We start from the raw sequence: 24,756 nt of genomic DNA on the forward strand, positions 1-24,756 counted from the left end.
ATCTACACTGTGTGTTGAATCTTTATATACTTGGGTTTGCTCCTTATCCACTGGAGCCCATTTGCAGGAGCTAAGGTGGCTTTGTACAGTAGACCCTGTAGGTCTAAGATACCCATTCTAGCTATGCCTTCAGAATAGACCAGGGTTTAACTCTCTAAATGCCTGTTTAATCCTGTTCTCCCATCAAGAACAGCTCTGTTGGAAGATACTTTCTGCAGATACTTTTGTACATCTGTGCCAATCAAACCAAACAAGGTTTTTCATGTAATTAAGCATTTAGGGGGTTAAGCATTACAAATGCAGGATTTGCAGCATAACTGCAGAAAACCGAAGAGAATGGCAGTGAGCTCGGGGACATGGGAACTCACTGGTCACACGGGAGCCAGGAAGACATCGTAGCAGCTGATTGAACCTGCCCTTTAACAATGCCAGCCTCCAGACCTTGGAGCAAGCATTCCACATTACACCCTTTGAAACAAAACTCATGAAACCTTTTTCTTACAAAGAGCTTGAAAAATCAAACCAAACAAACAAACAAAACACAAACAAAATCAAATGACTCTGTCTCTTAAAAACAGGTATTTGGGTCCTCCTTCAGCCAAAGGAAGCTGGTAGGGGAAGAAAATGCATATGCAAACACATATGCACATGCTATAACTTTCTGCTCAGAGGAATCCTGTAAGTCATGTTATAGCCAAAGAACAACGCCACTCACCTTCTGAAGCTTTCAACCAGCTGTACACCTAGTGACAAAAAGCCACCAGAGTTACTTTGTTTTGCAGCTGCTCCAACAAACTGTTACGTTCACTGCTGCTTGTTCAGGCTTTCAGCCTTTCAGGGCAGGTCATTGCTTCTCTCCCCACTGGGACTGGCTCTCCTGCTCCCCACCTGTCCCAGCAAGATGGTGGGTATCAGTTTTGCACCAGGTGAAGAAGGGACAGTGCAGCCCAGCTGCCACCCATCAGCGGTGCTTTGCAGTGCCCTGTGCTTGCCCACCCTCAGCTTAGCACTTCTGCAGTCCAGATGGTGGGAAGTAACCTGAAACTCATATCCCTCTGCCTTAGAACTCCCAGCTCACCACCCGACACAGGACTCTTTCCTGGGAGCACCCCAGTAAAATGCTGGTGCCCGAACTCTGACAGCATTGGAGATAAGGAGGGGAGGAGAGTTTAAGAACTGTTAGTCTGGATGATTTGGACTTCCTTCCATGCAGCTGTGCCCTGCACTGGAAGACACCAACTGCAAGAACTAGCGAGTGTACCAGTGTGCTCAGCCATTTCACCTACCTAATGGTGAACCCAACCTTTTTCATGCCAGCTGGGCATCTGGACACACAAGCATTCATTATGGAGATGTGGGCTTACAGTCAATTTACTTGCGTAACAATTGTGCATGGAAAATAGACACCCAGCCATGGCTCTCTTCTGCTCATCAACCCTGACACCAAACATTCCCCAGCAGCAAGCTCCAAATAGACCTCTCCTCCTCACTGCAGCACGTGTTCAGTGACAGTGAGCAGGGAAAGCTGGTTTTAAGAGGCCAATGACAAGAGGATACAGATACAGAGCCACAGATAGTGTTGCCAGGTACTCAGCTCTCTGGATGTTTCCTCCATCTCTGGCCATTATTTTGCATTGATGGTGAAATGGAAAAGCATTCCCTGGGGTAGCAGAGGGACACAGCACAGCATCTGCTTTCTGAGACAAAGCAGGAGAGATGCTGCTGCCCAGCAAAAGATAGAAAGCCAGCCTATCAGTTCTGTAAAGAAGTAATTTAGATAAAGACAAGACAAACAAACATCATCTGGGGATAGGGAATATCCTGGGGAAACAGTTGAAGTGCCTCAATACCAGCAGACTAAAACCATTCAAAGAGGGGGGTGGGGTGGGGAAACAAAACCAAAACCAAAACAGATTGGTGTGGTGGAGAGTTAATTCCCATGCTTGCTCTGCTGTGGAACAGGTGTCTGAAGGACTATTCAGCTCCAGCATCCAGAAAATTCCATCATAATATATAAGACAATCTAATTGCTACATCTAATTATGAGGAAGAGTAAATCACCATGAAAAAAATTATCTGTCAAACAGAGTATAAACACGTAATTGACAATCAAACTGAGAGCTGCCACCCACCCTCAGAGGCTGCTGCTGTGTATAAGAGGACACCACTTGTATTCCTGAAGCAGCAGAGTGCTTCTGGAGTGACTGTGAAGCCCTATTAAATATTTACAGAAACTTGATCCAAAAATGAAAACTTTGTCAAGTAGATTTGCTCAGAGTGAAGACCAGTAGGACTCTACTTTATCCAACTGAGTTTGCTAAGGCAGCTGGGCAAATATTTGTAACAGTGCTTTGTGAAACACCTGGTACTAATCTACCTAAAGAACTTCTAATTGCCATTCATTTCCTCAGTCACAGGGAAGTCTAGATCACCTGCTGTGATCACAGACAGGTCTAACTCAACCAGGGTCCCTCAGAAGGCAGCATGAACTGTGCACCTAGCCCCTAAAGCTCAAATTTTTATACCCTTATCTGTATCTTACTTAGGAACTCCCAGGCAGCTCCTTAGGCCCATGCTGCTGGTGAGCATGAACATCTGCCATTCAGTGGCCAAACCAGCTTGTGTCACACAGCAAGATGGTTGTGTTGGCTCTGGTGACAGGTTTGAGAGTGAACTGTAGCCAGACAGGCTCCTTTATAGGCTGTGCTGCTCAAAGAGCAAAGCAAGCAGCTCTTCCAGCTTGTGATGGTTGCTTTAATATCCAAGGCTAAGATTTTGGCTTTTTCCTGTTGAATAGAAAGCTCTGTGGCTGTGCTACACATATCCATGAGCTGCTTCAGCTGTATCAAAATGCTGTAAGGCTTGTCCTTGCTACTGATCCATCAGTGGCACTTTCATCACACAGACCTCCTATGCTCCCAAACTGTTGTCAGTCCTTTCTGGAGTATTTCTGAATTTTGTTTTTAAGAAGTGGGGTTCAGATTCCCATTTAGGATTTTTATAGCACTGTAACTGGGAGGTCATTTGTAAATTTATTGTATTTCAGTGCTTTTACAAAGATTTTATTTTAAACTAGATTAGGTTATCCAGTGTCCTCTGAGCACTTCCATCACTGAGAAAAGTGCTGACAGACTAGGAGGCAGGATGGACTCTACATTGTTGCAGTCAATCACGAGAATGAGACTATCCTGAAATCCAAGGATTTTCTGGGTCTGAGGAATTTTATACATGGCCTGTTCCTGATTAGTAATGACATTTAATTAATCTCTGATTATCTCCTCGGCTAGAGTTGTCTCGAATCACAATTGTCAGCCCTCAATCTTCAGCTGTGATGCTTCTCTTCCTTTTTATGACAACAGACATGGTTACACCCATGTTCAAGGTCTCTGGCAATGGCAGCACGGAACACAGTTATCAACACAGGGAATTACTCCAGTAAAATGTTCATGAGATCTGTATTTTGGCAGATAATGTTGCTTACAAACAGCCATTCCTACTAACAGTAGTGACCTTTACAGGCAATGACAGATACAGCCCACACCTTGCACCCATACAACTCTTCTAATCACATATTTTGGTTTTTAAAGAGGGACAGGTATTTCTGCTAGCAAACTGCAAGGAGACAGCACTTACCTCAGTGTGACACTTAACTAACATCCAGGATCGGTAGAGACTCTGGTATTGACCAGCACATGAAAACAGCACTCCCCTTCAGCATAAAATTCTTGACTTTGAACACTGACATCATTGTAGCTCACTGAGCACTGATGTCAGGAGTAGGTAACTGCACATGCATCACTTGCACATAGCACAGCAGCAGTGGCACAGCCAAATGTCCAATGAAACATTTAATTCCCATTGCGGCAGCTTCTAGGAATGAAGTCTTACAGAAACATCTCGAGTGGGAAGACCCTCAGTGCAAAGCCAAGAAAGAAGAAATACTATCACACTTGAAACATTTCCTTGCAAAATCAGGTGTGTCAGCTAAAAGCAGGCTTCTGATAGAACATGAGGCTGGGACTGGAGGGACCGAGTACAGGAGTGTGCTGCTTCCTGCAGGCTGCTGCAGTGACATTCGTGTCCAGCAGGGCAGCGGCGCAGTCACAGGTGGGATTGCCTTCAATCACAACTAGATTTTCCGGAGCTTTCAACTGGTGCCCTTGGTAACTCAGACCAGTCCCTGTCTGGAACACAAAGATGTTAACTGGACCGAGCCCACTCACCCTGCGCTGGCAGCAGCAGATTTGCTTTCAGCATTAGACTCTCAGCTTCTTTGGTCACCTCTGGCTGCCTCAATTTCCCTTCTGGAAAGCAAGCAGGCTGCAGGGATGTTATGAGGCATAATTTGAACCTGCAGAACATGTTGATGTCACTAGCCAGAGATCTGTTCTGAAAGTTTAATTTTTATTTATCACACATAAATCAGAAAATCAGTCAGCAGCAAACAAATTAAAACTGAGCCATCAGAGGAGCCTGCAAGAGAAACAATATTTAGCTATTTCATTAAGTAGCAGTGACAGATACAGATTGGGAACATGTTCCATAGCATGAACATGGAGCCAGGCTGCAGCCTGGGGTGTAGTGGAGCCTGGAAGAACCACAATTGTCTGTATGCAAATGACAGAGCTGTCCACAAAAACATGAATCAATGCCAGGACATGTGTGCAGAGGTTGGGAAGCACATTGCTCAATCTTCTACAGAGAGGATGGGAATATTTTTCTCTCTTGCACACCTAGCTGGCTCCTGCCGAATAAAGCAGCACATCCTGCAAATTGCTCTCATCAATAATCAAGCCAGGAGAGGGGAAAATAAAGTGACAGGGAGCAGGGATCCAGGGCTCGAATGGCAAAACAACTCTGAGGAGCCTGTGCTCAAAAAACGTGATATCAAAACTATTCACATGAGAGAGAGTCCTGAATAATCACTTTGTGCTTGTCAGGGAAGTCTGGGGGTGGCCTTGCCCTTCACGGTGTTTCAGACATGAGTCCTTTCCATCCTCTTCCAAGCACGTGAGCAGCAGGGTAATGAGATAGAGACGAGGAATTAGAGCTGCTATGCCCCACAGTCACTCACCTGTGGATTAGGAGGCTTGGGGAGACAGCATGAGGAAGCAGAGAGAACACATGCAGGAGCAGGCAGCCCTGGCAGGCCACTGCTGCACGTCAGCAGGAGATGGAAAGTCAAACTCCTGTGTGAAAGGGGACACAGTCACGAATCCGAGAGCAACTAGAAACAGCACAGCCCTGTGAAAGGGTCTCATTGCCAGGACAGGGGAGATCATAAGGAATACGAGTCAGCCAGCTGCACTGCGCTGCCCAAGCCAAATGCTACTGTGTCCTGCATTGTCAGGGAGCTGAAAGGAACCTCATCCTTCAGCTGAATGAAAAATTAGTCCACGGATATATTCATGCAGCAAGGGAGCACAGTAACAATTGGGAGGAAACTATCTTGATACTTGTCTGCATTTATGACTCAGAGAACTGTCCAAACATCTGTGCCCGATACCAGGGATATCTGCAGGCAGCAAAAGGCTCTGTACCAGATGCAGACATTATCTCCACAACACAGGCCAGTGCTAGTGGCTCAAGAAAGGGAGGTTCCCTAAGAGACAGCTCTGTTTTGAGCATGAGGAGCAGCAGCCAAATGGCCATAGGTGCGGTAGAAAGAAAGGTCTTGATGTAGAGATGGGCACACTTACCTGCTTTGCCAGTCACATATAGAGCACAGCACAGCACCAGAACCAAAGGATGAATTGTGCACCATGTCCTTGCTGAGGATTCACTTCTGTCCTGGTCTGATGCTCTCTATATATGGTCATCAGCATAACTGCAGCCTAAATCTGTTTGAGATAACGAAGAGGCTTCGGGTGGGAGCTGAAGGGAAAAGTAACCTTTAGGAGGACTTGGTCCTTTTCTGGCATTTTGTGTGAGCAAAAAAAAGGCCACATGAGACTAAACAAGCCATTCTAAACAACTATTTACCTACCCACAGGCTGTTCCTGCAGTGCAAACCAAGGAAATGCCTGCCCTGATTAAACCCAAACAAAAATGGCTGGCCTTGGGTACACTGTGAGAGTGCTGGCTTAGACCTCTAAAAGTCCTTGCTCCTAGATGCTTCTTCCAGTCTCTCGACAAATTGCATCCTTAAAACACCCTGTCTCAAAGCACAGAGATCAGATAGTGGGCAGCACTGCCACCAGCCAAAGCCTGAGGTGAAGCCTTCGTTTCTGAAGCTACACAAGCACCAAACCAGTCTTGGCAATGATTTCCCTCAGAACTCTCAGTCAGAGGTTGCACTCCGTCAGGTTCCCACCAACATTTATCACTTCCACAGAACTACTGGATAAATAATTTTTCTGGAATTCTTCAGTGTTGGGAACTCATTTTCCTTAAGAAAGATATTTCTCCCAGCTGCTTTCTTCCAGCCTTTGCATTGTCCTGCCCTTTGCATGGCAAGCTACACACATCCACAGGAACAGCTCCAGGCTCTGCTAATGAACTGTTCTGTGACTGCATGCAAGGGACTGAAACTGTCTTGCTACCTCCATCATGCAACACTGACAGTGCACTGTTTGCAGCTCTTGAGGTGATATGAAGCTTTGGTGACCATAATTGAGCTGAAGAGTTAGGTCAGTAGAAATTCTCACACATGCTTCCTTACACAGAGATCAAATTTTTCACTGACAGAGCTAGTGAAAACCCTGCTCACTAATTAAACCCATATACCAGTAAGCACTCAGCAGGACAGGTAACACTGACATGACTTGCCTGCAGTCCATGACTGGCCCAGGAATATGAAAGCCCAAAGTCAGGTTTTCCACAGGACAGATTAAAGGAATATCAGCAGTTGTCAGGCAAAATTCATTCAGGACAATCCATTTGTTTCAAAGAAAATTAATTTTAAAATAAATTTATAGTCTTCAGTAAGTGATAGACTCACAGAATTATCAAGAATATTATAAGGAAATGTCTCTAAAAGTAAGCAGTGATGAGTTAAAAGGATGATTTGTGAAGGAATTGAACCCATGAAGGACAATTTGGGGGTTATTTCAGCTGAAAACAGGGATCAACAAACAGATGAAGTTTAAATACAGTGGAAAACACAGAACTGATCCACTAAACAAGAAGTGTGGATCTGAAGAGAGGGCTTTGGATTCTGCTCAAGTGGCTGTTTTGTGCCCCTTACAGAGGCTTAAAGGGACTAAACACAGCAGACACTTTGTAAGTCACTTCCCAGAGCTGCTGCCATGCATGGGCAAGGCATCTTAGTGAAGCATCACCATCCCTACTTGGCAGAAAATGTGTGAAGACCAGTCAAGAGGTCTCCAAGCCAGGCAGCTGCAGCTGAAGTGCTGCATACTACCACTCTTGGCTTCCACTCAGACCAGAAGAGCATTTAATTTTAGAGAGCAAACAGAGAGCAGAGAATAAAAGCACTGATTTCAGTTGTGTTCATAAAGCAGACAGTGTCCTAAGCTTTAGAAAAGACAGAGCTACAACACAATCAACGAGGTCAAAGATATTTCCCTAAAAGCATGCTCCTAATATTTGACCTCAATAACAGCAGATTAGTTCTGTTTCAAGACAGGCTTGGTCAGGTTCATAAAGGCAAAAGCAAATCACCTTAAATAGTCACAAAAGAAAACTGTAGAGCAAAATTGCCTGAATGTAGTGAGGTTCTCTGTGATGTCTTATACCCTCTCTCAGAAGCCCACAAATATTTGGCTAGAGCAGGGAAGTACCAAAAGAGTCACAGTACATCAAACTAATGAAATTCATCTGGAAACCATTACTTCCACTTCCATTGCTTTCCCCTCTGGTGAATCAGGTCATCTCAGCAAGCCTCTGTTTCCCCATCTGCAAACAGAAGTAATGGCATTTATGAGATTCTTCTTATTAGATGTCTGTGCACAGCTCTGAAATCTGCATGCCCTGAGTTTTTCAGCATGCCAGTCACATTTTCTCCTTTGGTATCTCCCAGGCACATTTTGTACCTACTAAACCTACCCATCAGTCTTCTGTGCCTCGCTGTGTCAAGTGTCTTACAGATGTCTGTGCCTGTTGCTTCCTCTGTGTGACTCTGCTCACTGCATCATCACCTTTAAAAGGGGGGCAGAAACCCCACTAAGATTGTCTGACTAAATTTAGCCACACTGGCTGATTTTCATCAACTCTATTTGTACCACTGCTTTGTGTTCTCATCTCATTTTGCTGTCAGTAGATTCTTACCCAGCCTGGTCAAGATTCACTGGCCTAGAGTTTCCCAAGCATTCCTGTGCTGAACAGGCAGCTCAGCATCTTTGGAAGTGGGTTAGAGCTGGGTTAGGGATGGATTTGAAGGGTAACATTTTGTGAGAAACAACACTAGGTGATGGAATTCGTTTAAGACAGATCTGTGCTATGAGCTGCACATGCTGTTGCCCAACTTCCTACCATCTGTACACCAAACTTCCAGCTTTATATTAAACAGACATTAATCCTATGCTTGTATACTTAGATGGAGGCATGAGATAACACATATGTTGTTCTTGAGATGCACTTCCCCCCCTCACAGGTTGTGCTTGTGACTATAATGGAAATATATATCAAAATGTATGTTTCTGTTCTTGTATTTGGCTTTTCAATGCCACCCACAATTCCCAATGCCTGCACATTCTGGCTTCTCACATCCCACTTGTCCGCTGTGCTTTGAATGCTGCCTGCTACTTAAAGTCCAACTGGACAGAGTTTAATCCTTAACTTTCAAGATTCTCTCCCAGGCTATCTCTATGTCAGTCCTGCTCAGCTCCAGACAGGATACTGCAAAGCATCCTTGGGAGCACATTGGGGGCTGGATCTCACCTGCTGCCAGTGCTGCCAGCAGGAAATAGCCAAGTAACCAAGCTATTCCCCCTCCACCTTCCACCTCACCCATTGCCATAGCTTCTCAGCAGTCAAACTTTAGTGAAGAGACAAAAGCAGAGGGGAGTAGGGCAAATATCTGTGGAGCAGGAAGCTAAAGGAAGCTCTGATACTGGGAGTCAAGGGTTAGCACATGCCTTGGGTCTAGTCTCCTAGGATCAGACAAAAGCCTGGAGAGCAAAGGGCATGAAACCCACAGGTAAGTAGGCAGCACTCAGAACAGCTATGAACCATCCACTGTAGGCTGTAGTTACCCCATCACAAGGGGAGATACCTGGCAGTTGCCTTTAAACATCAGCACAGAGAAAACTCTTCCAGCTTGTGCCTACTTCATGGCAACAACAAGGGCTGAGTGTGGGGATGCTGCAAAGGGTCTGTGTGCTTCATGGAGCTGTCTCAAAGGGAACAGATGTACTGAGATCAAAGAACAGTTACTAGCTCAGCCATTCCTTGTGTCCCCTTTATGCCACATTCCTGCCTGCTTTTCCCAGCAAAACTGAGAAGCCTGGCACACTTTCAGGCTCCTGTGACACACCAATGCATCAGGCCTGTAAGTCTCATTTTCTGTAAAATCTGCACACATGCAGACAGATCCATTACCATTTCCCATGGTTGTCATTTGCACTGCAAAGCAGAACTGGTGCACCCAGCACTGCCAGACTGGTGTACACCTCATGGCCTTCAACACAGCCACAAACAGCAGCCAGGGTGCACTAGTGCCAAGAATTTGGGTTTTGCCCAAGAAAAGAAAAATTGAGCATTTTCAAACCCTGTTAGGTCTGCTGCTTCACTAAACTACTCTGCAAGGCTCTCTGTTTCAACAATACCCAAGGCTGATTTTCTTAATATTTTCAGCTTTTCCAGAGGTCACCAAGGGACCATGGGGGCTCAGTTGCACGAGGATGCTGTACATCATGCTTCAGTCTTCAAATGCTGTGTGGCCAGATGACAAAACAAGCAAGTTCCAACATACACAAATAGAAGAACATACACATGGAGATCTCTGTGCTGTGATTTTGTAAAAGGCTCCACATGTGAAATGACCTGACAAGAAATATAACCCCTGGAGCAGTGAATAAAGCTTCTTCCTTAAAAGTTATGGACTGGATTCTCAACTGGCATAAATCAAACATGGCTCTAAGTGACACCAAAGGAACAATAAACAGCAGCTGACAAAGGGCTGTAACATGAAATCAAAGAAACAGGCAAACACATAACCAAAAAAAAAAAAAAAGTTATTGTTCAATCTCCTTCCTTCCCAGCCACATATCACACACAGATGCCCCAAATATCATCTTCTCTCTTCTTGAAAGCCACATATTTGTGTTCTTTCCAGCCCTACCTATTCCTCCTCACAGGAACTGAAAGTTGACTGCCAGTGTAACAAAAGCACTGCAAAGTACCACTCTCCTCAGCACACAGCTTGTGCTAACTGGTATCTTAACAAGCTACAACAGAATCGGTATCTTTCTGCTCAAAACATCATGCAAAGACAGGAAAACTTGCAGCAGCCCCTCCTGTGTGTCTGCTAGCCCCAAGAGCAGCACTGGTGGGAAGAGCTGCACATCAAGCTCTGGCACAAGCAAGGCCACCCAGCCCCACAGCAGGCATCAGGCAAGATCAGCTATTTCCTACTCCAAACTGAATTCCTTTCATTCTTGCTTGATTCTTTTCTAGTCTTCAAAGTTCTACTTTGAACACACGCAGATTTAGTATCCATGTTATCAAGTTATTTTATTTTGGGAAAACACGTGGCAGATTAATTTCCATTAGAAATGCATTAATTTAAATCAGTCTTTGGCTGGAGTTTCAAGTTGTTCCTCATTAATATTCCCTTTGAAATCTATCAACTTCCTTTGCTACCACCTAGCTTTTCTGCATTAGAACATAAAAGTAATATTTGAAGGAAAAGTAGAGTTATTAGAAACCACTTCATTATCAGGCTCAATTTTAAGCCAGTTTTTTCCCCCCCTCTCTGAAATACTGTCAGGCCAATAACTTCTCCCCTTATCTTCATAGTCACACTGCTCTTTGGCACTGCTGTCATTTCCTTCCCACATTTCTTTACTCCATGGCTGGATAGTTATTAATGAGCCTTTCACACCTGTGGTTTTATCTAGCACTAATTCTGTACCCTCCGTTCCTCTCCCTTTCGTACAGACCAGGTTCACGTTGGAACCAGTGGTCCTTTGGCAGCCCAAAACCAGCACAAAGATGATAGTGCCAGGCTTTGCTTTCCCTATAAAGCTGTCAGTCATAATTCAAAGACAGTGCAATGCCTTAGTGACTACTGCATAAGCCAGTTCAGTGTCTCCAGCAGGTTTCTAGCAGACAATTTTCCCTACTCACAAACCCACTTACAAACCTCTTTGTTAGCTGGTGGTGGGAGAGCTGTCGACTGAACTGGAAATTCGCTTTCCCTTCACAACGTGCTTCTGGGGCAAAGCTGCCAGGGATCAGGACGTTAGTACACCAGGAAGAAAAAGAAAAACTTACTTTTCAGCCTCACCCTATCAGGGAGGTGTGTAAAATCTGCACATCCCCTGCAGCTGAGTTGGTGTTCTTCACAAGCACCAGGGCATAGAAATGGAGAAACTGGGCCATGACTTTCAGTTTGACAGGGAAGGTTTCTGCTGAGAGTGAATGAACCTCCCTGTGACTTCAAGCTTTCTTGGAGGAAAAAAAAAAAAGGACAACTTTTAGTGTGGTGGAAATAAAAATATCCCATCATTTCATGTTACCCTGTCACTCTGAACAAATGCAGTGCTTGGTTCTAAGACCACTTTTCAGATGGCCACATGATTTCTGAACAGAAAATCCAGTACCGAGCTCTGACAGAAAAATCACTGCCCCTAGCTATTACCTAGTCATATGGAAAATATTTGACTGAGGAAATGAAGTCCTTCATTGGAGAGCTTGAGTGATAAGCTGCAGGCAGAAAAAGCAGAATCAAATCAGTGTCAAACCTACATTCACTCACAAGACATGCGAGCATCTTATTGAGCTCAGTTAAGAGTCATTTTGCCAACAGGCTTTGAGCTTGTTGAAAAGAAGTAGGAAGTACAATGAAAGGAAAATGGGGATTTTTAAAAATCAAGCACTGAAAAGTACCAGAAGATGCCTACTACCTGCCCTAAGACTACAAACATGGGAACAGCCAGGAAGCAAAACACAATGATTATACTCCAGGCTGGTACTACAAGGAGTATTTGAGTTTAATCATCCCTAGCAGGTAGAGTTCTTGGTGGCAAAGTCCTGTAGGTATTGCACTTCTGCAGGTATCTATTGCTTCCTAGGATCTCTCATATTTCTTTCCCTCCAATCTTGTTTATAGATCTCATAGTGTTCTAACACAGCTCAAAAATGACTTTACAGAAAATAGGTTGGGGCATTTCCCAGCTTTTGACTGTATTGTAGCCAAATCCAGGTAGAAAAATGGCTACCCACATCTTCATGTCTCAACCCCACTTCTGCTTACCAAGTTCCCTGCAGAGCAAGACCAGACAGACACAAGATTCCAAAGGTATCTAGACCATTGCAACATTTAACAGGCTATATTTTAAGCAGTGAGCACTGAATCAAGAAGAATTTAACTCCATCTGCAGGCAGTAGAACTACACTAAAGTTAAATTTGTGCCTTAAGTTTTAGATGTGTGTTACCAGCACATGAATACTGCACCTTCCATCTGTCATTATGAAAGGAAGTTCTTGGTCAGGACTATCAGTTTATTAAGCAGCACAGAATGCTCGCTGTAGCAGATACAGTAGCACAGTTATCATGCTCTGTTTCACAGCATTAAAAGGAGCTATTCTCCAAGCAGAAGAAATCTTCTTATCAAAGATTCAAACACCCCAGGCTTCAGTGTTGCCAGAATTCTTTTAAATTTTGATATGCCTCTAAATAGTCCAAGACTTTACAAGTCACAATGGAAACTGAATCAGACTTTGATTCCTGAAACAGGCAGGAGTCACTAAAGGAATCCAAATGAACAGCAGTTTTGAAAACCTCACCATGGCAGGCTTCAGAGGGCCCAGCAGTGAGCTCTGCAGTAGAGAATGCATTTGAAATGAATCAGTGCTTCTCTAGCTGAATATTGAAATGCATGAAGAAGAAAGGGAAAGAAAAGGATCCCCAAGACTGACTGTAAACATAAAGCATATTTCAGGTTTGAGCAAACTCCAAAGATGTAGGACCCTTCACAGTAGGGCAAAGGCCAGACACAAGCACTCCCTTTCACCCTCAAGTACTCACCCATGCTAAACCTTATTTCTATTCCCGATTTACATGATGAGGTTTTATGCTTCCAGGCTGAAATTCTCCACTGTAGACCCAGGAGTGGGAGACGATCTAGCAGCATCCTCTGCTTAGCTAATACTCCCCCAGTTCTGTCCTGGAGAAGCACAAGTAGTGCAGCCCATCCCTTTGGTACTGGAGAGCATCACAGCCTCCAGCACTGGTTCCAGGCATGGAAAGCCTGGGCAAACACCAAATAAAACATCAAAGCTTCCTTAAATCCTTATCAATGCAAGACCCAAAACATCAGATCATCAACATGGAAGCACTGTAAATAAAAAAGCTGGATTGCAGGAAACAGTATTCCCATAATATGATACTCCTCTGTCATTAGGTTTCACCTGATTCCTTAAACTTAATTTCTACCTTTCCTACCCTTAACTTTGCCTTGCTCACACTGTGTTCTTACTGCATAAGCTTTACATAAATCTTCTCTAAGAAGCTGGCCAGATTGATTTTATTCTCCCAAGACAGAGTCTCACTGTGCTGTGTCCTCTCCACACAGAAGTGGCTAGGCAGGAGCAGTACCCAATACCAGAGTGCCATCTATAGCTATTCCACCAGACTTTGCAGCAAAGCAGAGGAGAAAATGCACACACAGGCTCACTCCCTGGCATGAGGAATATCTCTCAGAGAAACCTGTCATTGAGGTCTGGAGAATAAGGAAATTTAATCATAGCAGAAGCTGTAATAGTAGCTGCCTCAAGAGGGTAACTTCTCCCAGAGTGAGAGGTGGAGTGTGGGGAACAAAGCCCCTCTCCCCACTCTCCCCTAAAGAGGAGAGGCAGAGCATATGCACACAGCCCACTGCTTTCTGCGAGCTGGCCCAAAGCCAGCTTATAAAACAGGCTTGTTACAGCCATAAGAATCCACCTTCTCGTTTAATACTGTGTGAAAAGATGCTCGAGCAGGTTGGCATTTGTAGGGCCAGGCACCAGGCATACAGCAAGAGATGGAGATGGCATCCTCCCATCAGCACACGTGCCAGGACCGATAGCTGCCACCCCCGGCAGCTCCTTGAGAATCCGAGCTTCTGGGGTGGTGCTGAGCTGACCCCTCTGGAAAAGCTTATGGCTAATCCCAGCACTGCAGCCTGAGGAAGCAGGTTGTGAACAGGTGATGTAGCAGATGGCATCCTTGTCCCCTTCTACTTCTGCCACTGAGTGAGCCCCTGTAAGTTGTGGCCAGTAAATCCACACAGACATCCTCCTTGGTCACACCCAAGCACTCGTGCTGCCAGGCATGGAGACAGCCTTCAGTGGCACTCTGCCAACTCCTTCCACAATCCCTTTGGGGTCACAACACAACCCTCCCTATGTCAGTAATTAGAGGCTCCACTGCATGCTTGGCTGCAATGGAGAATATGTCCAAACAGCCTAGCCAAACAAAACCCTCATCATTTTGGAGTTAGACAACCCCACCTACACGTCCTACCCAAGCCCACAATGCGCTGTCAGGTGTTTGCTGGCTTCTAGTGCTAGAAACTGGCAAGGAACAGTTCCACAGCTATTTCCAGAGGCTGCATTTAGCATTCCCACCCAGCCATGCTCCACCTAGGAAAGCAGAGGGAGTCTTTGTGCAAGGACTCAGCTCTTCAGCAGACCCACTGAGCCTGTGCTAACACAGGTATCTAACAGAGCTCCTCTGTACCTTTTCAGGGACCACACAGATTCTTGTTATTAGTCAATGAGCCTCTATCAGCTTCTGTGGGCCTGCTGTAGGACAACGTGCACTCCTACTGCTCTGGGTGGTGTGAGGGATGCACACAGCAGACCACACAGGAGAGGAAAAGGCCTCTCCATCACAGAGCTGCCTTGTGGGAAGGCTCACCAGGATCATGCTAGTTAGCATAAGTGTACCAAGACATGTAAACAGGCTGTTCCTTCTTACACTTGCTGGCTGGCAGCATCTATTTTGATTAGCAGTTCATTTATTAGAGTTTGGGGTTTACACATGCCACTGGCAAGGATCCATGACTGGGCCCCTACAGAAGCTCAGTCTTGCCTAACTGGAAGGTGCAGTGCACATGTCAGCTCTGCTCTGCAATGATGGTGAGACATGCAGAGATTACTGCTCCAGTGAAGACAATTCACCAGGGCTGGCTTTGCTTTAGCAAGCTGGTCTATGCAAACTTCTGGTCAGGTGGTGAAATGAGAGCATGTTATACACAAAACTACAAACCAGATTTGACTTATTCTGGGGGAAAGCAACATTTTTTCCACTAAGGAGTTGATGAGCAGTTGTGGGTTGATTTTTCTTCCTTTTTTTTTTTTTTCAGAGCAGGTTGATGATGAAAAAAAAAAAAAATCTCAGAACAGTATGACTATCATGAGAATGATTTCTAAAGCAGGAAGCATGACAGCCCCACACCCACCACAGCAGAAGCAGCTGCCACATGCAAGTTGTCAGCCGCACGCTGCAGGTCTGATCCTGCACTACTTAAAGCTACTTGGAGCTCTGAAATTGTCTTCAACACAGTGAACTGCACAATGAAGAATTAACTAAAAGCCCTGTACAAGAGAAAGAAAACAAATGGGTGGTATTACTTAGGTCAGAAAGTATTCCACATCCTCATCTGAAAGCAAGAACTACCTGAACAGAAGTACCAGGACCACCACTTACACTCAGGATCTGCAGCACTAAGAAAGGATCCCACAGATAAGAAATAACAGTAATTAAACCAATCTCTAACCTCATCTGAAGGTCCCTGCAATATGACTTTGCTGCTTCCCAGATTCTGAGTGCTGAAAATGCAGTTTCTTCTTGATGCTAAGGGAAAAAAAACCAAAAGAGAGGAAAAAAAATATTCCAAGCAGGTTGTTTAACTTTTATCTGCCCACCTCCTTTCTGCACAAAGCCTTTCCAAGTTCCATGGAAGTCCATGTGTCCAGGCTTTAAGCACAAGCAACACAGGAAGCTGTTGGGTGTGAGGAAGATTTCCATAGTCCCTTTGCCTCTGCTACTGCAGTGGAAAGCCAGACCTGCCACTGCCAGCTGAGAAAGGACTGGGAGAAGAGGGCAGCTGCCTGTAGTGGTGGACCAACAGTAATCACAACCTCTGACCCTGCTGTCCCTCAGGGTAAAGAAACAGCAGACCCAGCTGTCTGGGAAGGCATCTGTGGCAGCATGGCCCAGATTGGGGAAGCATCCTGTCTGCATTTGAAAAAGCCTGGAGCAAAGGCAGAAACCAACTGGCAGCACCTCACTGTCCCTGAGCAAGGCAGTGGCTCCCCTGCTTGCAAGGGCTCACAAGAAGATGAAATCCTTTCTCTTGCAGAGATCAGGGCAGCTAAGCAGCTGCCAAAGTTCCTCAAAAAGCAACAACTCATGACAATGTCAGAGCTCCTGTAGCCTGTCTCACACTGTGAATGCAGCAAAAGCAGTTCAGGAGAGGAAAAATAAGGAATATAAGGACTGCTCCACTTTGGGCACTGCCATGTGCCATAAATTCCACACAGGTCAGTCATCCCCACAGCCCTACAGGGACAGCCTGGTATGGCACAGTGTCAGCACACTCCCTGCCTCTAGTGCTAGAGGGATTATCTGTCACAGGGCTCTAGATTCTGAACAGAGGACCCACTACACAGTATAAAATATGCTAAGATATTTTCAAGGCAGAGAGCTTTCAGTGCTGCAAGGAACAGCCTTGCTTTCCACACATTAGCACATTGAAATCTGCACAGCAAGCCTGTCAAACAAAGCAGCTGCTCTCTGGCTCTCCTACACCTCTCCTCAGATGGAAGAGCTTCAATTATGTGACAAGTCTGCAGGATCTGAGAGTTAAAAGAGCTGCTGCCATATCACATACTTTAACCTTTTCCTTTTCTCTAGGCACAGTGTAAGATCTGATGCACTAGCCTGTTCATTTTCATACAGTGGCTCAATGCAAAAGGTTGCCCTTGGAGTTTTGCTTCTCAGAGCAGAGGTACAGGAGTACAAAACCAGAAAGAAATTCATTACCAATTCTCTGTCCCTTCCTTTTCAGACTGGTAACACAAGTTACAGCAAATATTTTCTAGGGGGATATGATCTAGGGCATATGAATAGGGAACTATAAAAAAAATAATTAAAAGTAACTGCACTGTCCAATTTTACTTAAATTCATGAGAGCTCTAAGACATTTGCATACTTGCAGTCTTTAGACAAACACAACCACATCCTATTATTTTCAGAAGGAAAAAAGGAACATCCTTCATAAATAACAGTTAGGAACATTTGTAGCCCAACTCCTGTTACTGCTTAGATACCACAGCAATGGCCATGCTAAAAGGCCTAATTAACTCCTGCTGATTTCAGAATTAACTAAATGAGAGCTAACCCAGGTACATCAAGGTGTTAACTTGCAGTCACCTCTCCCTTTTCTCTCTGTCACTCTGGCAACATGTCAATTATCAGCATGCTCAGATTAGCTCCTGTTTCTGAACAAATACTGGAAAGGTGACTCTTTTCCCCTGAAAAGATTCTACAGCATAATTAGCAACTTGTACTAAACACTTGTAAACCACAGTCATCTTCCAGAGAAAATAAATTTAAATAGCTGTCGGTTCAAGCCATCAAATCTAATCCACTTGACAGTGTATTGAACCTTTAGACTTCTGTTGAGAGCAAAGACACAGCAGCAGCGCACACAGGTCTGTAATCAGAAATGTCAGACAGTAAGACAGCATCAAGTCTTCTTTCATATGCAAAGAAATACATCAGTATGAGTAGCACTGCAGTGTAAGATTAAGATTTCTTGCAAGAATATTTCAGGTACCTTGAGCCTGATTTTCATAATCATCCCTGGTACTTTAGTGACCTCAGATTGTAAGATGAGAGGACTGCCCAAATGTGACTTTCCAAGCGTTCAAGCATTCACCTGACATGCTTTAACACAAACAGCAAACGGAAACAACCTAGTTTGGAACTTGAGAAATTATCCTGCTCCACAGTTAGCAGCAGGATGAAAATGGAGGCAGAAGGCCTATCTCAAGTGCCAAAAAGTACACCAGTAGTATCACACAGCTTCTCAGGAAGCCAGCTAAAAGAAGTGCAGACGACAGGGAACAATGTAGGTTAGCTCCAGGCTGCACACGAGACCTGCTCGCTACCCCACGTTAGTCTGCCTGCTGCAGACTGCTGACATATTGGCTTTCATGCTCTTACGGAACAAACTGAGTCATGCTGCTAAGACTTGAAAATAAACGTTTTTAGAAAAAGCTCTGCATCCTGCAGGCAGTACAACCCATTTCCCAAAGCTGAGGCTCACCACACAGACACCCTCGCCCATTTTGCCCCCAAGACCACCTTTGTGCACCAACTCATTTCTGCATGCAAAACACAGTTGGGAAACAGACAGCTACATGCACTCGACTTTAAGAAAAGAGTTTAGCCTTTTCTTAAAGGCCTCTTTATTTTTAAATTCCTTCCAAACATGAATTAAACAAATCAGATGCAAAACACCTGCATTTTAAATTAGCATATATTTTACTGTATCAATCACAGCAACCTCATACAGTAAGATACACAAAAATAGAGCATGGTATCACTTCAATTCAACACAGTTTTGTACTACAGGATTCCATGACATATATACACAGGACTTTTCTTGTTCAAAGCAAATATAGTCCCTGCTATGTTCACCGTAAAAATTACGTGGCATCACAGTTTTAGTTATTCACTGTAGTGTGAGTAGCCATATGGAAATTCAACTAGTGAACTAGGAGATACACTCTAGAGCAGCCAAAACAGGCATGACACTTCAAAAAGTGAACAAAAAACCCCAAAATAGCCACCAAAATGAAAACCACCCTTAGACCGCATTTTAATAGTAAAATCGGTTTTAAATTCTTCACTATATACAGAATGTATCTACATTTGTGTCATAATTATACATATATATATATATTTATAAAAAAAAAAAAAAAAACAACCATACAAGATTTTGAAAACCTTAAAATCATTCACCTAAACAATATTCACCCCAGCCTTCAGGGTCAACGAGGCAATAGCTGCCTGCAACATTCTGCTCAGCTGCTTGACTCAGAAGTTTCCCTGATGGCTAAACACACACCGTTCACTTTGTTTCTTAGTGCAAACTGTACAGTAACTTATTGTTCTCAGCCCTCTGTAAGACTTGGGTTTCATCTTATTTCCATAATACTTTCGACACCCATTTATGGCTAAAATTATTTTAGCTATTTTACAACATTAGCCTATATAGTTTCCCCTCCTACCTACTTCAAGCCCTCCCCCACAAAAAAAAAAAAAAAAAGGACAAACAATCATTCATGCATGTTTCTGTCACACATGGATCAATGGACAGTTTAAGAAGCCTAGACTCTAACAGTGTTTTAAAAAAAAAAAAAAACCCTAAGTGAATAATTTTAGTGCAAAGTGGACTACATAGTTTACATCTCAGCTAGAGTTCTTTTTACAGATATTTTAAACACATTTAATTATGCACATCAGATTAGGTTGCCTGATACTTCATTCTAACTAGCTAGTTGGAATAAGGAAGTTAGAAGGATTCTTATGGGTTTCCTTTCAATAAAAAACAACTAAACTCTCTTCACAATTAGGTGTTGTTTGGGGGCCAAACTGTACAGAGCCTAGCACAAGAGAGTCCTGGTTCTCAGCAAGGACTCCTCTGTGCTACAGTAACACAGAGAAATATTATTATCCAATTCACATCCCTGATGGGTTTACTGTAACAGGACTCACAAACGAGCTCTGATTTTTCACCAGGCCAGTGCTTTACTTGCTGGAGTACACTACAGACATTGCAGTGAATTTGGAAGCACAATTTCCATAACAGGCAAAGTGCGCACTGAGAATTAAAATCTTGCAAATCTTAGACAAGACTCCACTTAGACTAATGGTAGCCTTATCAGAGGGAAGAAAATAAAATGTCAGATTAAAAACCAAGAACTGATCAGAGCCAAGAATATCAGTCTGCCACAATGACTATAATAAGCTATGAAATACAGTACAAGGAAAAACAAAAAGTCACCTGAACAGATAACCCAGAGAGACTTCATCATCATAATGATTCTACCACTTCCCAGAACTCAACATATTAAATATTTATTAAAAATAAACTGTTTCCAAATTACCTATTTACAATACAAAGAACAGTACTTAATACATGTGCAACAGAAAGTAAAGAAAACCAGTACTCACTGGGAGGGACAAAACTCTAGGCATAACTGAAGTGACATGAGTAAGAGGTTCACTATTTTAAAATACCGTATAGTAAACCCCAGCAGGATGATATTGGCAACACCAGAAAATAAAGCACAGATTGTCCAGGTTCAGATTCTAGAAGCTTGAGATAAACAACTGGGAGACAGGAGGAGAAGGATGAAATAAAGAAAAAAGGAAAAGATGCTGTGGTGTTTGCATTTTAGAGATCAAGAAATGCAGACACACACCCCCCAAAAAAGAAAATAATCCTTGTTGGCCAAAGCAGCCATTCCCATATTATTTGCACATTTTGAAGTCATACTTTTATCAAAAACTGGCAGTAGTTTCATCACTCATAGAAGATGAGAACCTTAATATTTGTAGGCTTTATTGTCAAGCCTTGCATGAGGCAAGGAGATGACTGCAATGTATTAGAAAGGTGTGATGTCACTTTCCTACAAGACAACAGCTGCCAAGTTTTAAAGAAAAATGTGCTCTTCTCCCCATTTATATGGAAAAGCAATGATCGTTTAGGAGTTACCTAAATTATAGCAGCACGAAATCTAATGTATCTGCAGCATCTGTGAAGCCACAAAAATCAAGAACTGGCACTGAACCATGGTTCCAAACATTTGGACATGTCATTTTGGTAAGAGGTCAGTGTATTTTCTCAGTGGAGTCAGAACATCAGTTAGATAGCCCTTTCCCCTCCCCCTTTCCTTCCCCTCAAAACAGACTAACCAAGTCTATCTGTAAACGACATGGGACAGCTGGGATGATTTATAGTTTAACTGAGTGTTGGGCATGAACCTGTGGAGCTCACTTTTCCTACAGCAGGGATCATAATAATAAGCATTGAGGCAAGTGTCACACGAGACTTTGGAGCAAAAGGTGCACGTGTTGGCAGCTCCAGACCGGTTACAGAAGCCGCAGCGCGAGGTGCCTGAAGGTTTGGATTTTGAACTGAACTGAGCAGCTCTCTCTTGACTCTGAGTCTGTGATGTGTACTGAGATTTCTCCCTTAGAGCAGAGGCAGGAGACAAGCCATCGTTTGGAAGTGGTTTGATCGAGTAGGTGCTCTGCTTGACTGCTGGGTATTCCTGCCTGGAGTTGAACAGATTGTCACACTTTTGGCAAACAGAAGTGCCACAAGGTACGCCACAGTTTTGGCACTTGAGGGAAGCTGTCTCTTTGGCTAGGTGGCTGCGTTTGTGGTAAACAGGGTTGGCATCATTTCTTAACAGCCATACGTCAGGCTTTATAGCATCCTGTCTCTTAAAATTCAACATACTTCTAGAGTCAGGATCAGTGTACAAATCTAAGTCCTCTTGAGCGGAAAAATAGGAGCTGTAAGGGACGTTTGTTCTTAGCATGCCATTGTGATGAGATGAAGTTGGCAAGTATTCATCTGAACACCCATGTGGGGAGCTTGACATTGTCAGAAGAGAGGGTGACGGACGGATAATTTCATCTTTAATGTCATCTTCCGCATCAACTAAAATTGGCTCCTTCCTGAGACTCAGTGAGCTCATCAAAGGTGGCTTCTTACTTTCCCAATAATTATCATACGTGTCCACTGATTTCGAAGCCTTGCTCACCTTTGGCTTGAAATAATCCTTAGAGGCTCGTTCACTCGCCGATTTCTGGAGCACCATCCGTGCCATGGAAGTGTTTAAATTTTCCTTGCACTCTGCACGCCGCTTCATGGCTTCTGAGCAGCCTCTAACATCTTCACTGCTGTTTTTTCGTTCATTTATGACATCAATCTCTGAATAACCTTTTTCCTTCACTTGCAAGTGAATTTCGAGAAGCTGCTCACATTCCACTTTGGCCAAAAAGAGTTCAAATGAAACCATTTTCACTTGGATGGCATCAACCTGCTCTTTGAGCTTATACATTGTTCCCAGTTCTTGGACGTAGCCCATGTAGTTCAAAATCTGCCTTACATCATCTTCAGTCAGAGCAGACTTTACATAATAAACAAAGGGTCCAGTGTAGGTCTAAAGGGGGTGGGGGGGGGAAATAAAAGGAAAACTAGGTTACAAATTCAGTGGTGGACTACATGCTCAGATAATTCAGTTACAGATACTATATAATTAAATATAATAAGACAGCAAACACACTCAACTCCCATGGCAAGATGAACTCTGTTTTTGCATCCCTCCTGTTCAGCAGATGGAAATTCTGCATGAGGCATATTCAAAGTAGGAGAGTTTCCATTCAAATTGAAATCCTGATTACCATAATGTCCTCCCTGTTGATTTAAATCACTATGCTATACACTGACAGTAACTTTTATGCATACCAGACATGTTTGCATTTAAAAACAAGTCTATCATGAAAGGCAAAAAAGCAGAGACTTCATGTATTGCCCTCTGGAGAGGGTCTAGCTAGAGATAACAGGAACTTGGAATCACTGCTTGAATACCCAAGTCCTCTTCAGTTCACCCTTAAATGTGTCTGAAAGGTGCACTTTTTGTGTACTATTACTATGCAGCTTCAAATGCCTTATTTAATTTTCTATTAAGTCAAGGTGTTCCACGAAAAAGGCTCCAAAACCAAACATACAAGTTTGTGCAAATTGAAATAGCCTTAGCACAGGGCATACATGAGGTATGTTCTTATCCCAGTTCATACTGGTTTGGGTTATAGGCCAGATTAGCCTGCACATCACATCTTTGTATAGAACAGGCACTGGATCCACAGTGCACAACCAAGGTGAGTATTGGATCAACCAATACCAGGACTTAAGCATAATGATGAAGCTTTATGGATAGATCTTGAAGAAAGGTTTCCCCTCAGGGAAACAGAACTCTGAAATATTTTCATAATCATCAAATTCTCTACTAAATAGTAAAACAGTGCCTTTTCAAGAAGAACAAACAAACCACCCACCACTACCTGCAAGGGACTTTATACACCTATACCAGCAGTGTTTTTCAAGTCTCCAAACTGTTTTTATAAGTCACCTGCAGCATTCATTGCTGAAATGCTGCAGCAGTTTTGAACAATCATGTAAGAACAAGTAAAGAATAAAACTGAAAATCAATCAATGAACAGCAAAGAGCTCACTACCTGACTTCCAGCACCCAAGCTGAGCAATATACAAGTTCCCACTTTCCCTCTGAGATCCTGGCACAGGTAAACAGTTTGAAAGGACATTATAATCAAAACTTCATGAACTGAGAACTGCTAAGTAGATAAAAGATATTCTGGAAACAATTGTTTTGAAGAAGATCTTTTACCATTACCATATAACTTGTTAGAACCTCAGCAAAGCAGCCACTCAAAAGCATGCGTTAGCCATTAGTACTTGGCTCCATTAATAGCAGTTGCAAGACCAAAATCAAACTTTGAGTGAGCTTACTTAACTGCTGACCCTAGTGAAAGCATCTCCACCTGATATGAAAAGCAGGGTAGCAGGGTAGGCTACCCAAACCTTCAATAAGCTCTTCCTCCATTCTACAGTTACATTATAAAATGCAGATAGGACTTGTACTTCTTCTCTCAGGATACTCTCATCAGCAAACTTCATTTATTTTACACAGAAACAGGAAATTACATAGAAATTCACACAGAATACAGGAAATGCACGAAATGTGTTGAGAGAAAGAAAAGCAAATCATTCTCACTACAACCACACGCAAAATGTCTTACCTTAATATTTTTGAACTCCTTTTTCCAGGGGTAAAGAAAGAGATTAATTCCAATTGTCTCGAGCATGTTGAAAGCGTTACGGAGAGAATGTAAACTTGAGGATTTCACAGATCTCAGCGAGCTTTCAGCCATCTCATAAAATTTTATCAACCGGAATCTATAAAAGGGATCGATTTTGGGAAGGCAAAGTAAGGCTGCCGCTGCCACTCGCAAATACTCATCGTTAATAGGACGCTGCTTGTTGTCAGAGGCATTCAGTTTGCATTCATGGAACTGTACATACTTCCTAAATAAATCGTCTTTATATTTTGTATCCATTGAAATCAGGTTTTATCTCGTGCTTGGGCAGCTACCTCCTCTCTTTCATGGTTATTCAGCAGCAGGTTGAGTATCTGGTATTAAGAATCTTCAGCAATAGCAACTCTTCTGGAATAAAAATTGAAAACAAAGACAAGTCATCACAGTTGCATAAAATCCCAGCTGTCCACAGCATCTATCTGCTTTGCAGCGTTCTATAAAATGGTTCACAGAGCAGCAGCTCCCAGAACTGCCTCTTTATGTTTCTGAAAAAGCACAAGAGTACAGCAATGCTGCTGTCCTGCTTTTCACTGTCATTCTCTACTCCCTTTCCAGATATCCACCTCAAACAGCACAGCAAACCTACACTGAGTAAAGCACTGAGTGCCATACAGTAAAGCTGCTGCAGGCTCAGGCCCAAACTTCAGGCTCCTTGGCTTAGG

General features: G+C 43.4%; 1 protein-coding gene across 1 annotated transcript; it reads right to left on the bottom strand.

The window, feature by feature from the left end:
* Positions 1-21,105: 21,105 nt before the first annotated feature.
* On the bottom strand, positions 21,106-24,334 carry SPATA2 (spermatogenesis associated 2). The gene is made up of 2 exons (XM_054392039.1): positions 24,017-24,334; positions 21,106-22,359 (listed from the first exon to the last, which is right to left on the bottom strand). The coding sequence occupies exons 1-2, from the start codon at positions 24,332-24,334 to the stop codon at positions 21,106-21,108; spliced, it is 1,572 nt and encodes a 523-aa protein (XP_054248014.1).
* Between the last annotated feature and the right edge of the window lie 422 nt (positions 24,335-24,756).

Source organism: Indicator indicator, chromosome 24 (assembly GCF_027791375.1).
Source record: "Indicator indicator isolate 239-I01 chromosome 24, UM_Iind_1.1, whole genome shotgun sequence".
NCBI lineage: Eukaryota > Metazoa > Chordata > Aves > Piciformes > Indicatoridae > Indicator > Indicator indicator.

Excerpts from the sequence above, each read along its gene's own strand:
- SPATA2 (XM_054392039.1), bottom strand. The coding sequence starts at position 24,334 with ATGGATACAAAATATAAAGACGATTTATTTAGGAAGTATGTACAGTTC. Across the intron at positions 22,360-24,016 it reads AGGAGTTCAAAAATATTAAG|ACCTACACTGGACCCTTTGT; the intron begins GTAAGACATTTT and ends CACCCCCTTTAG.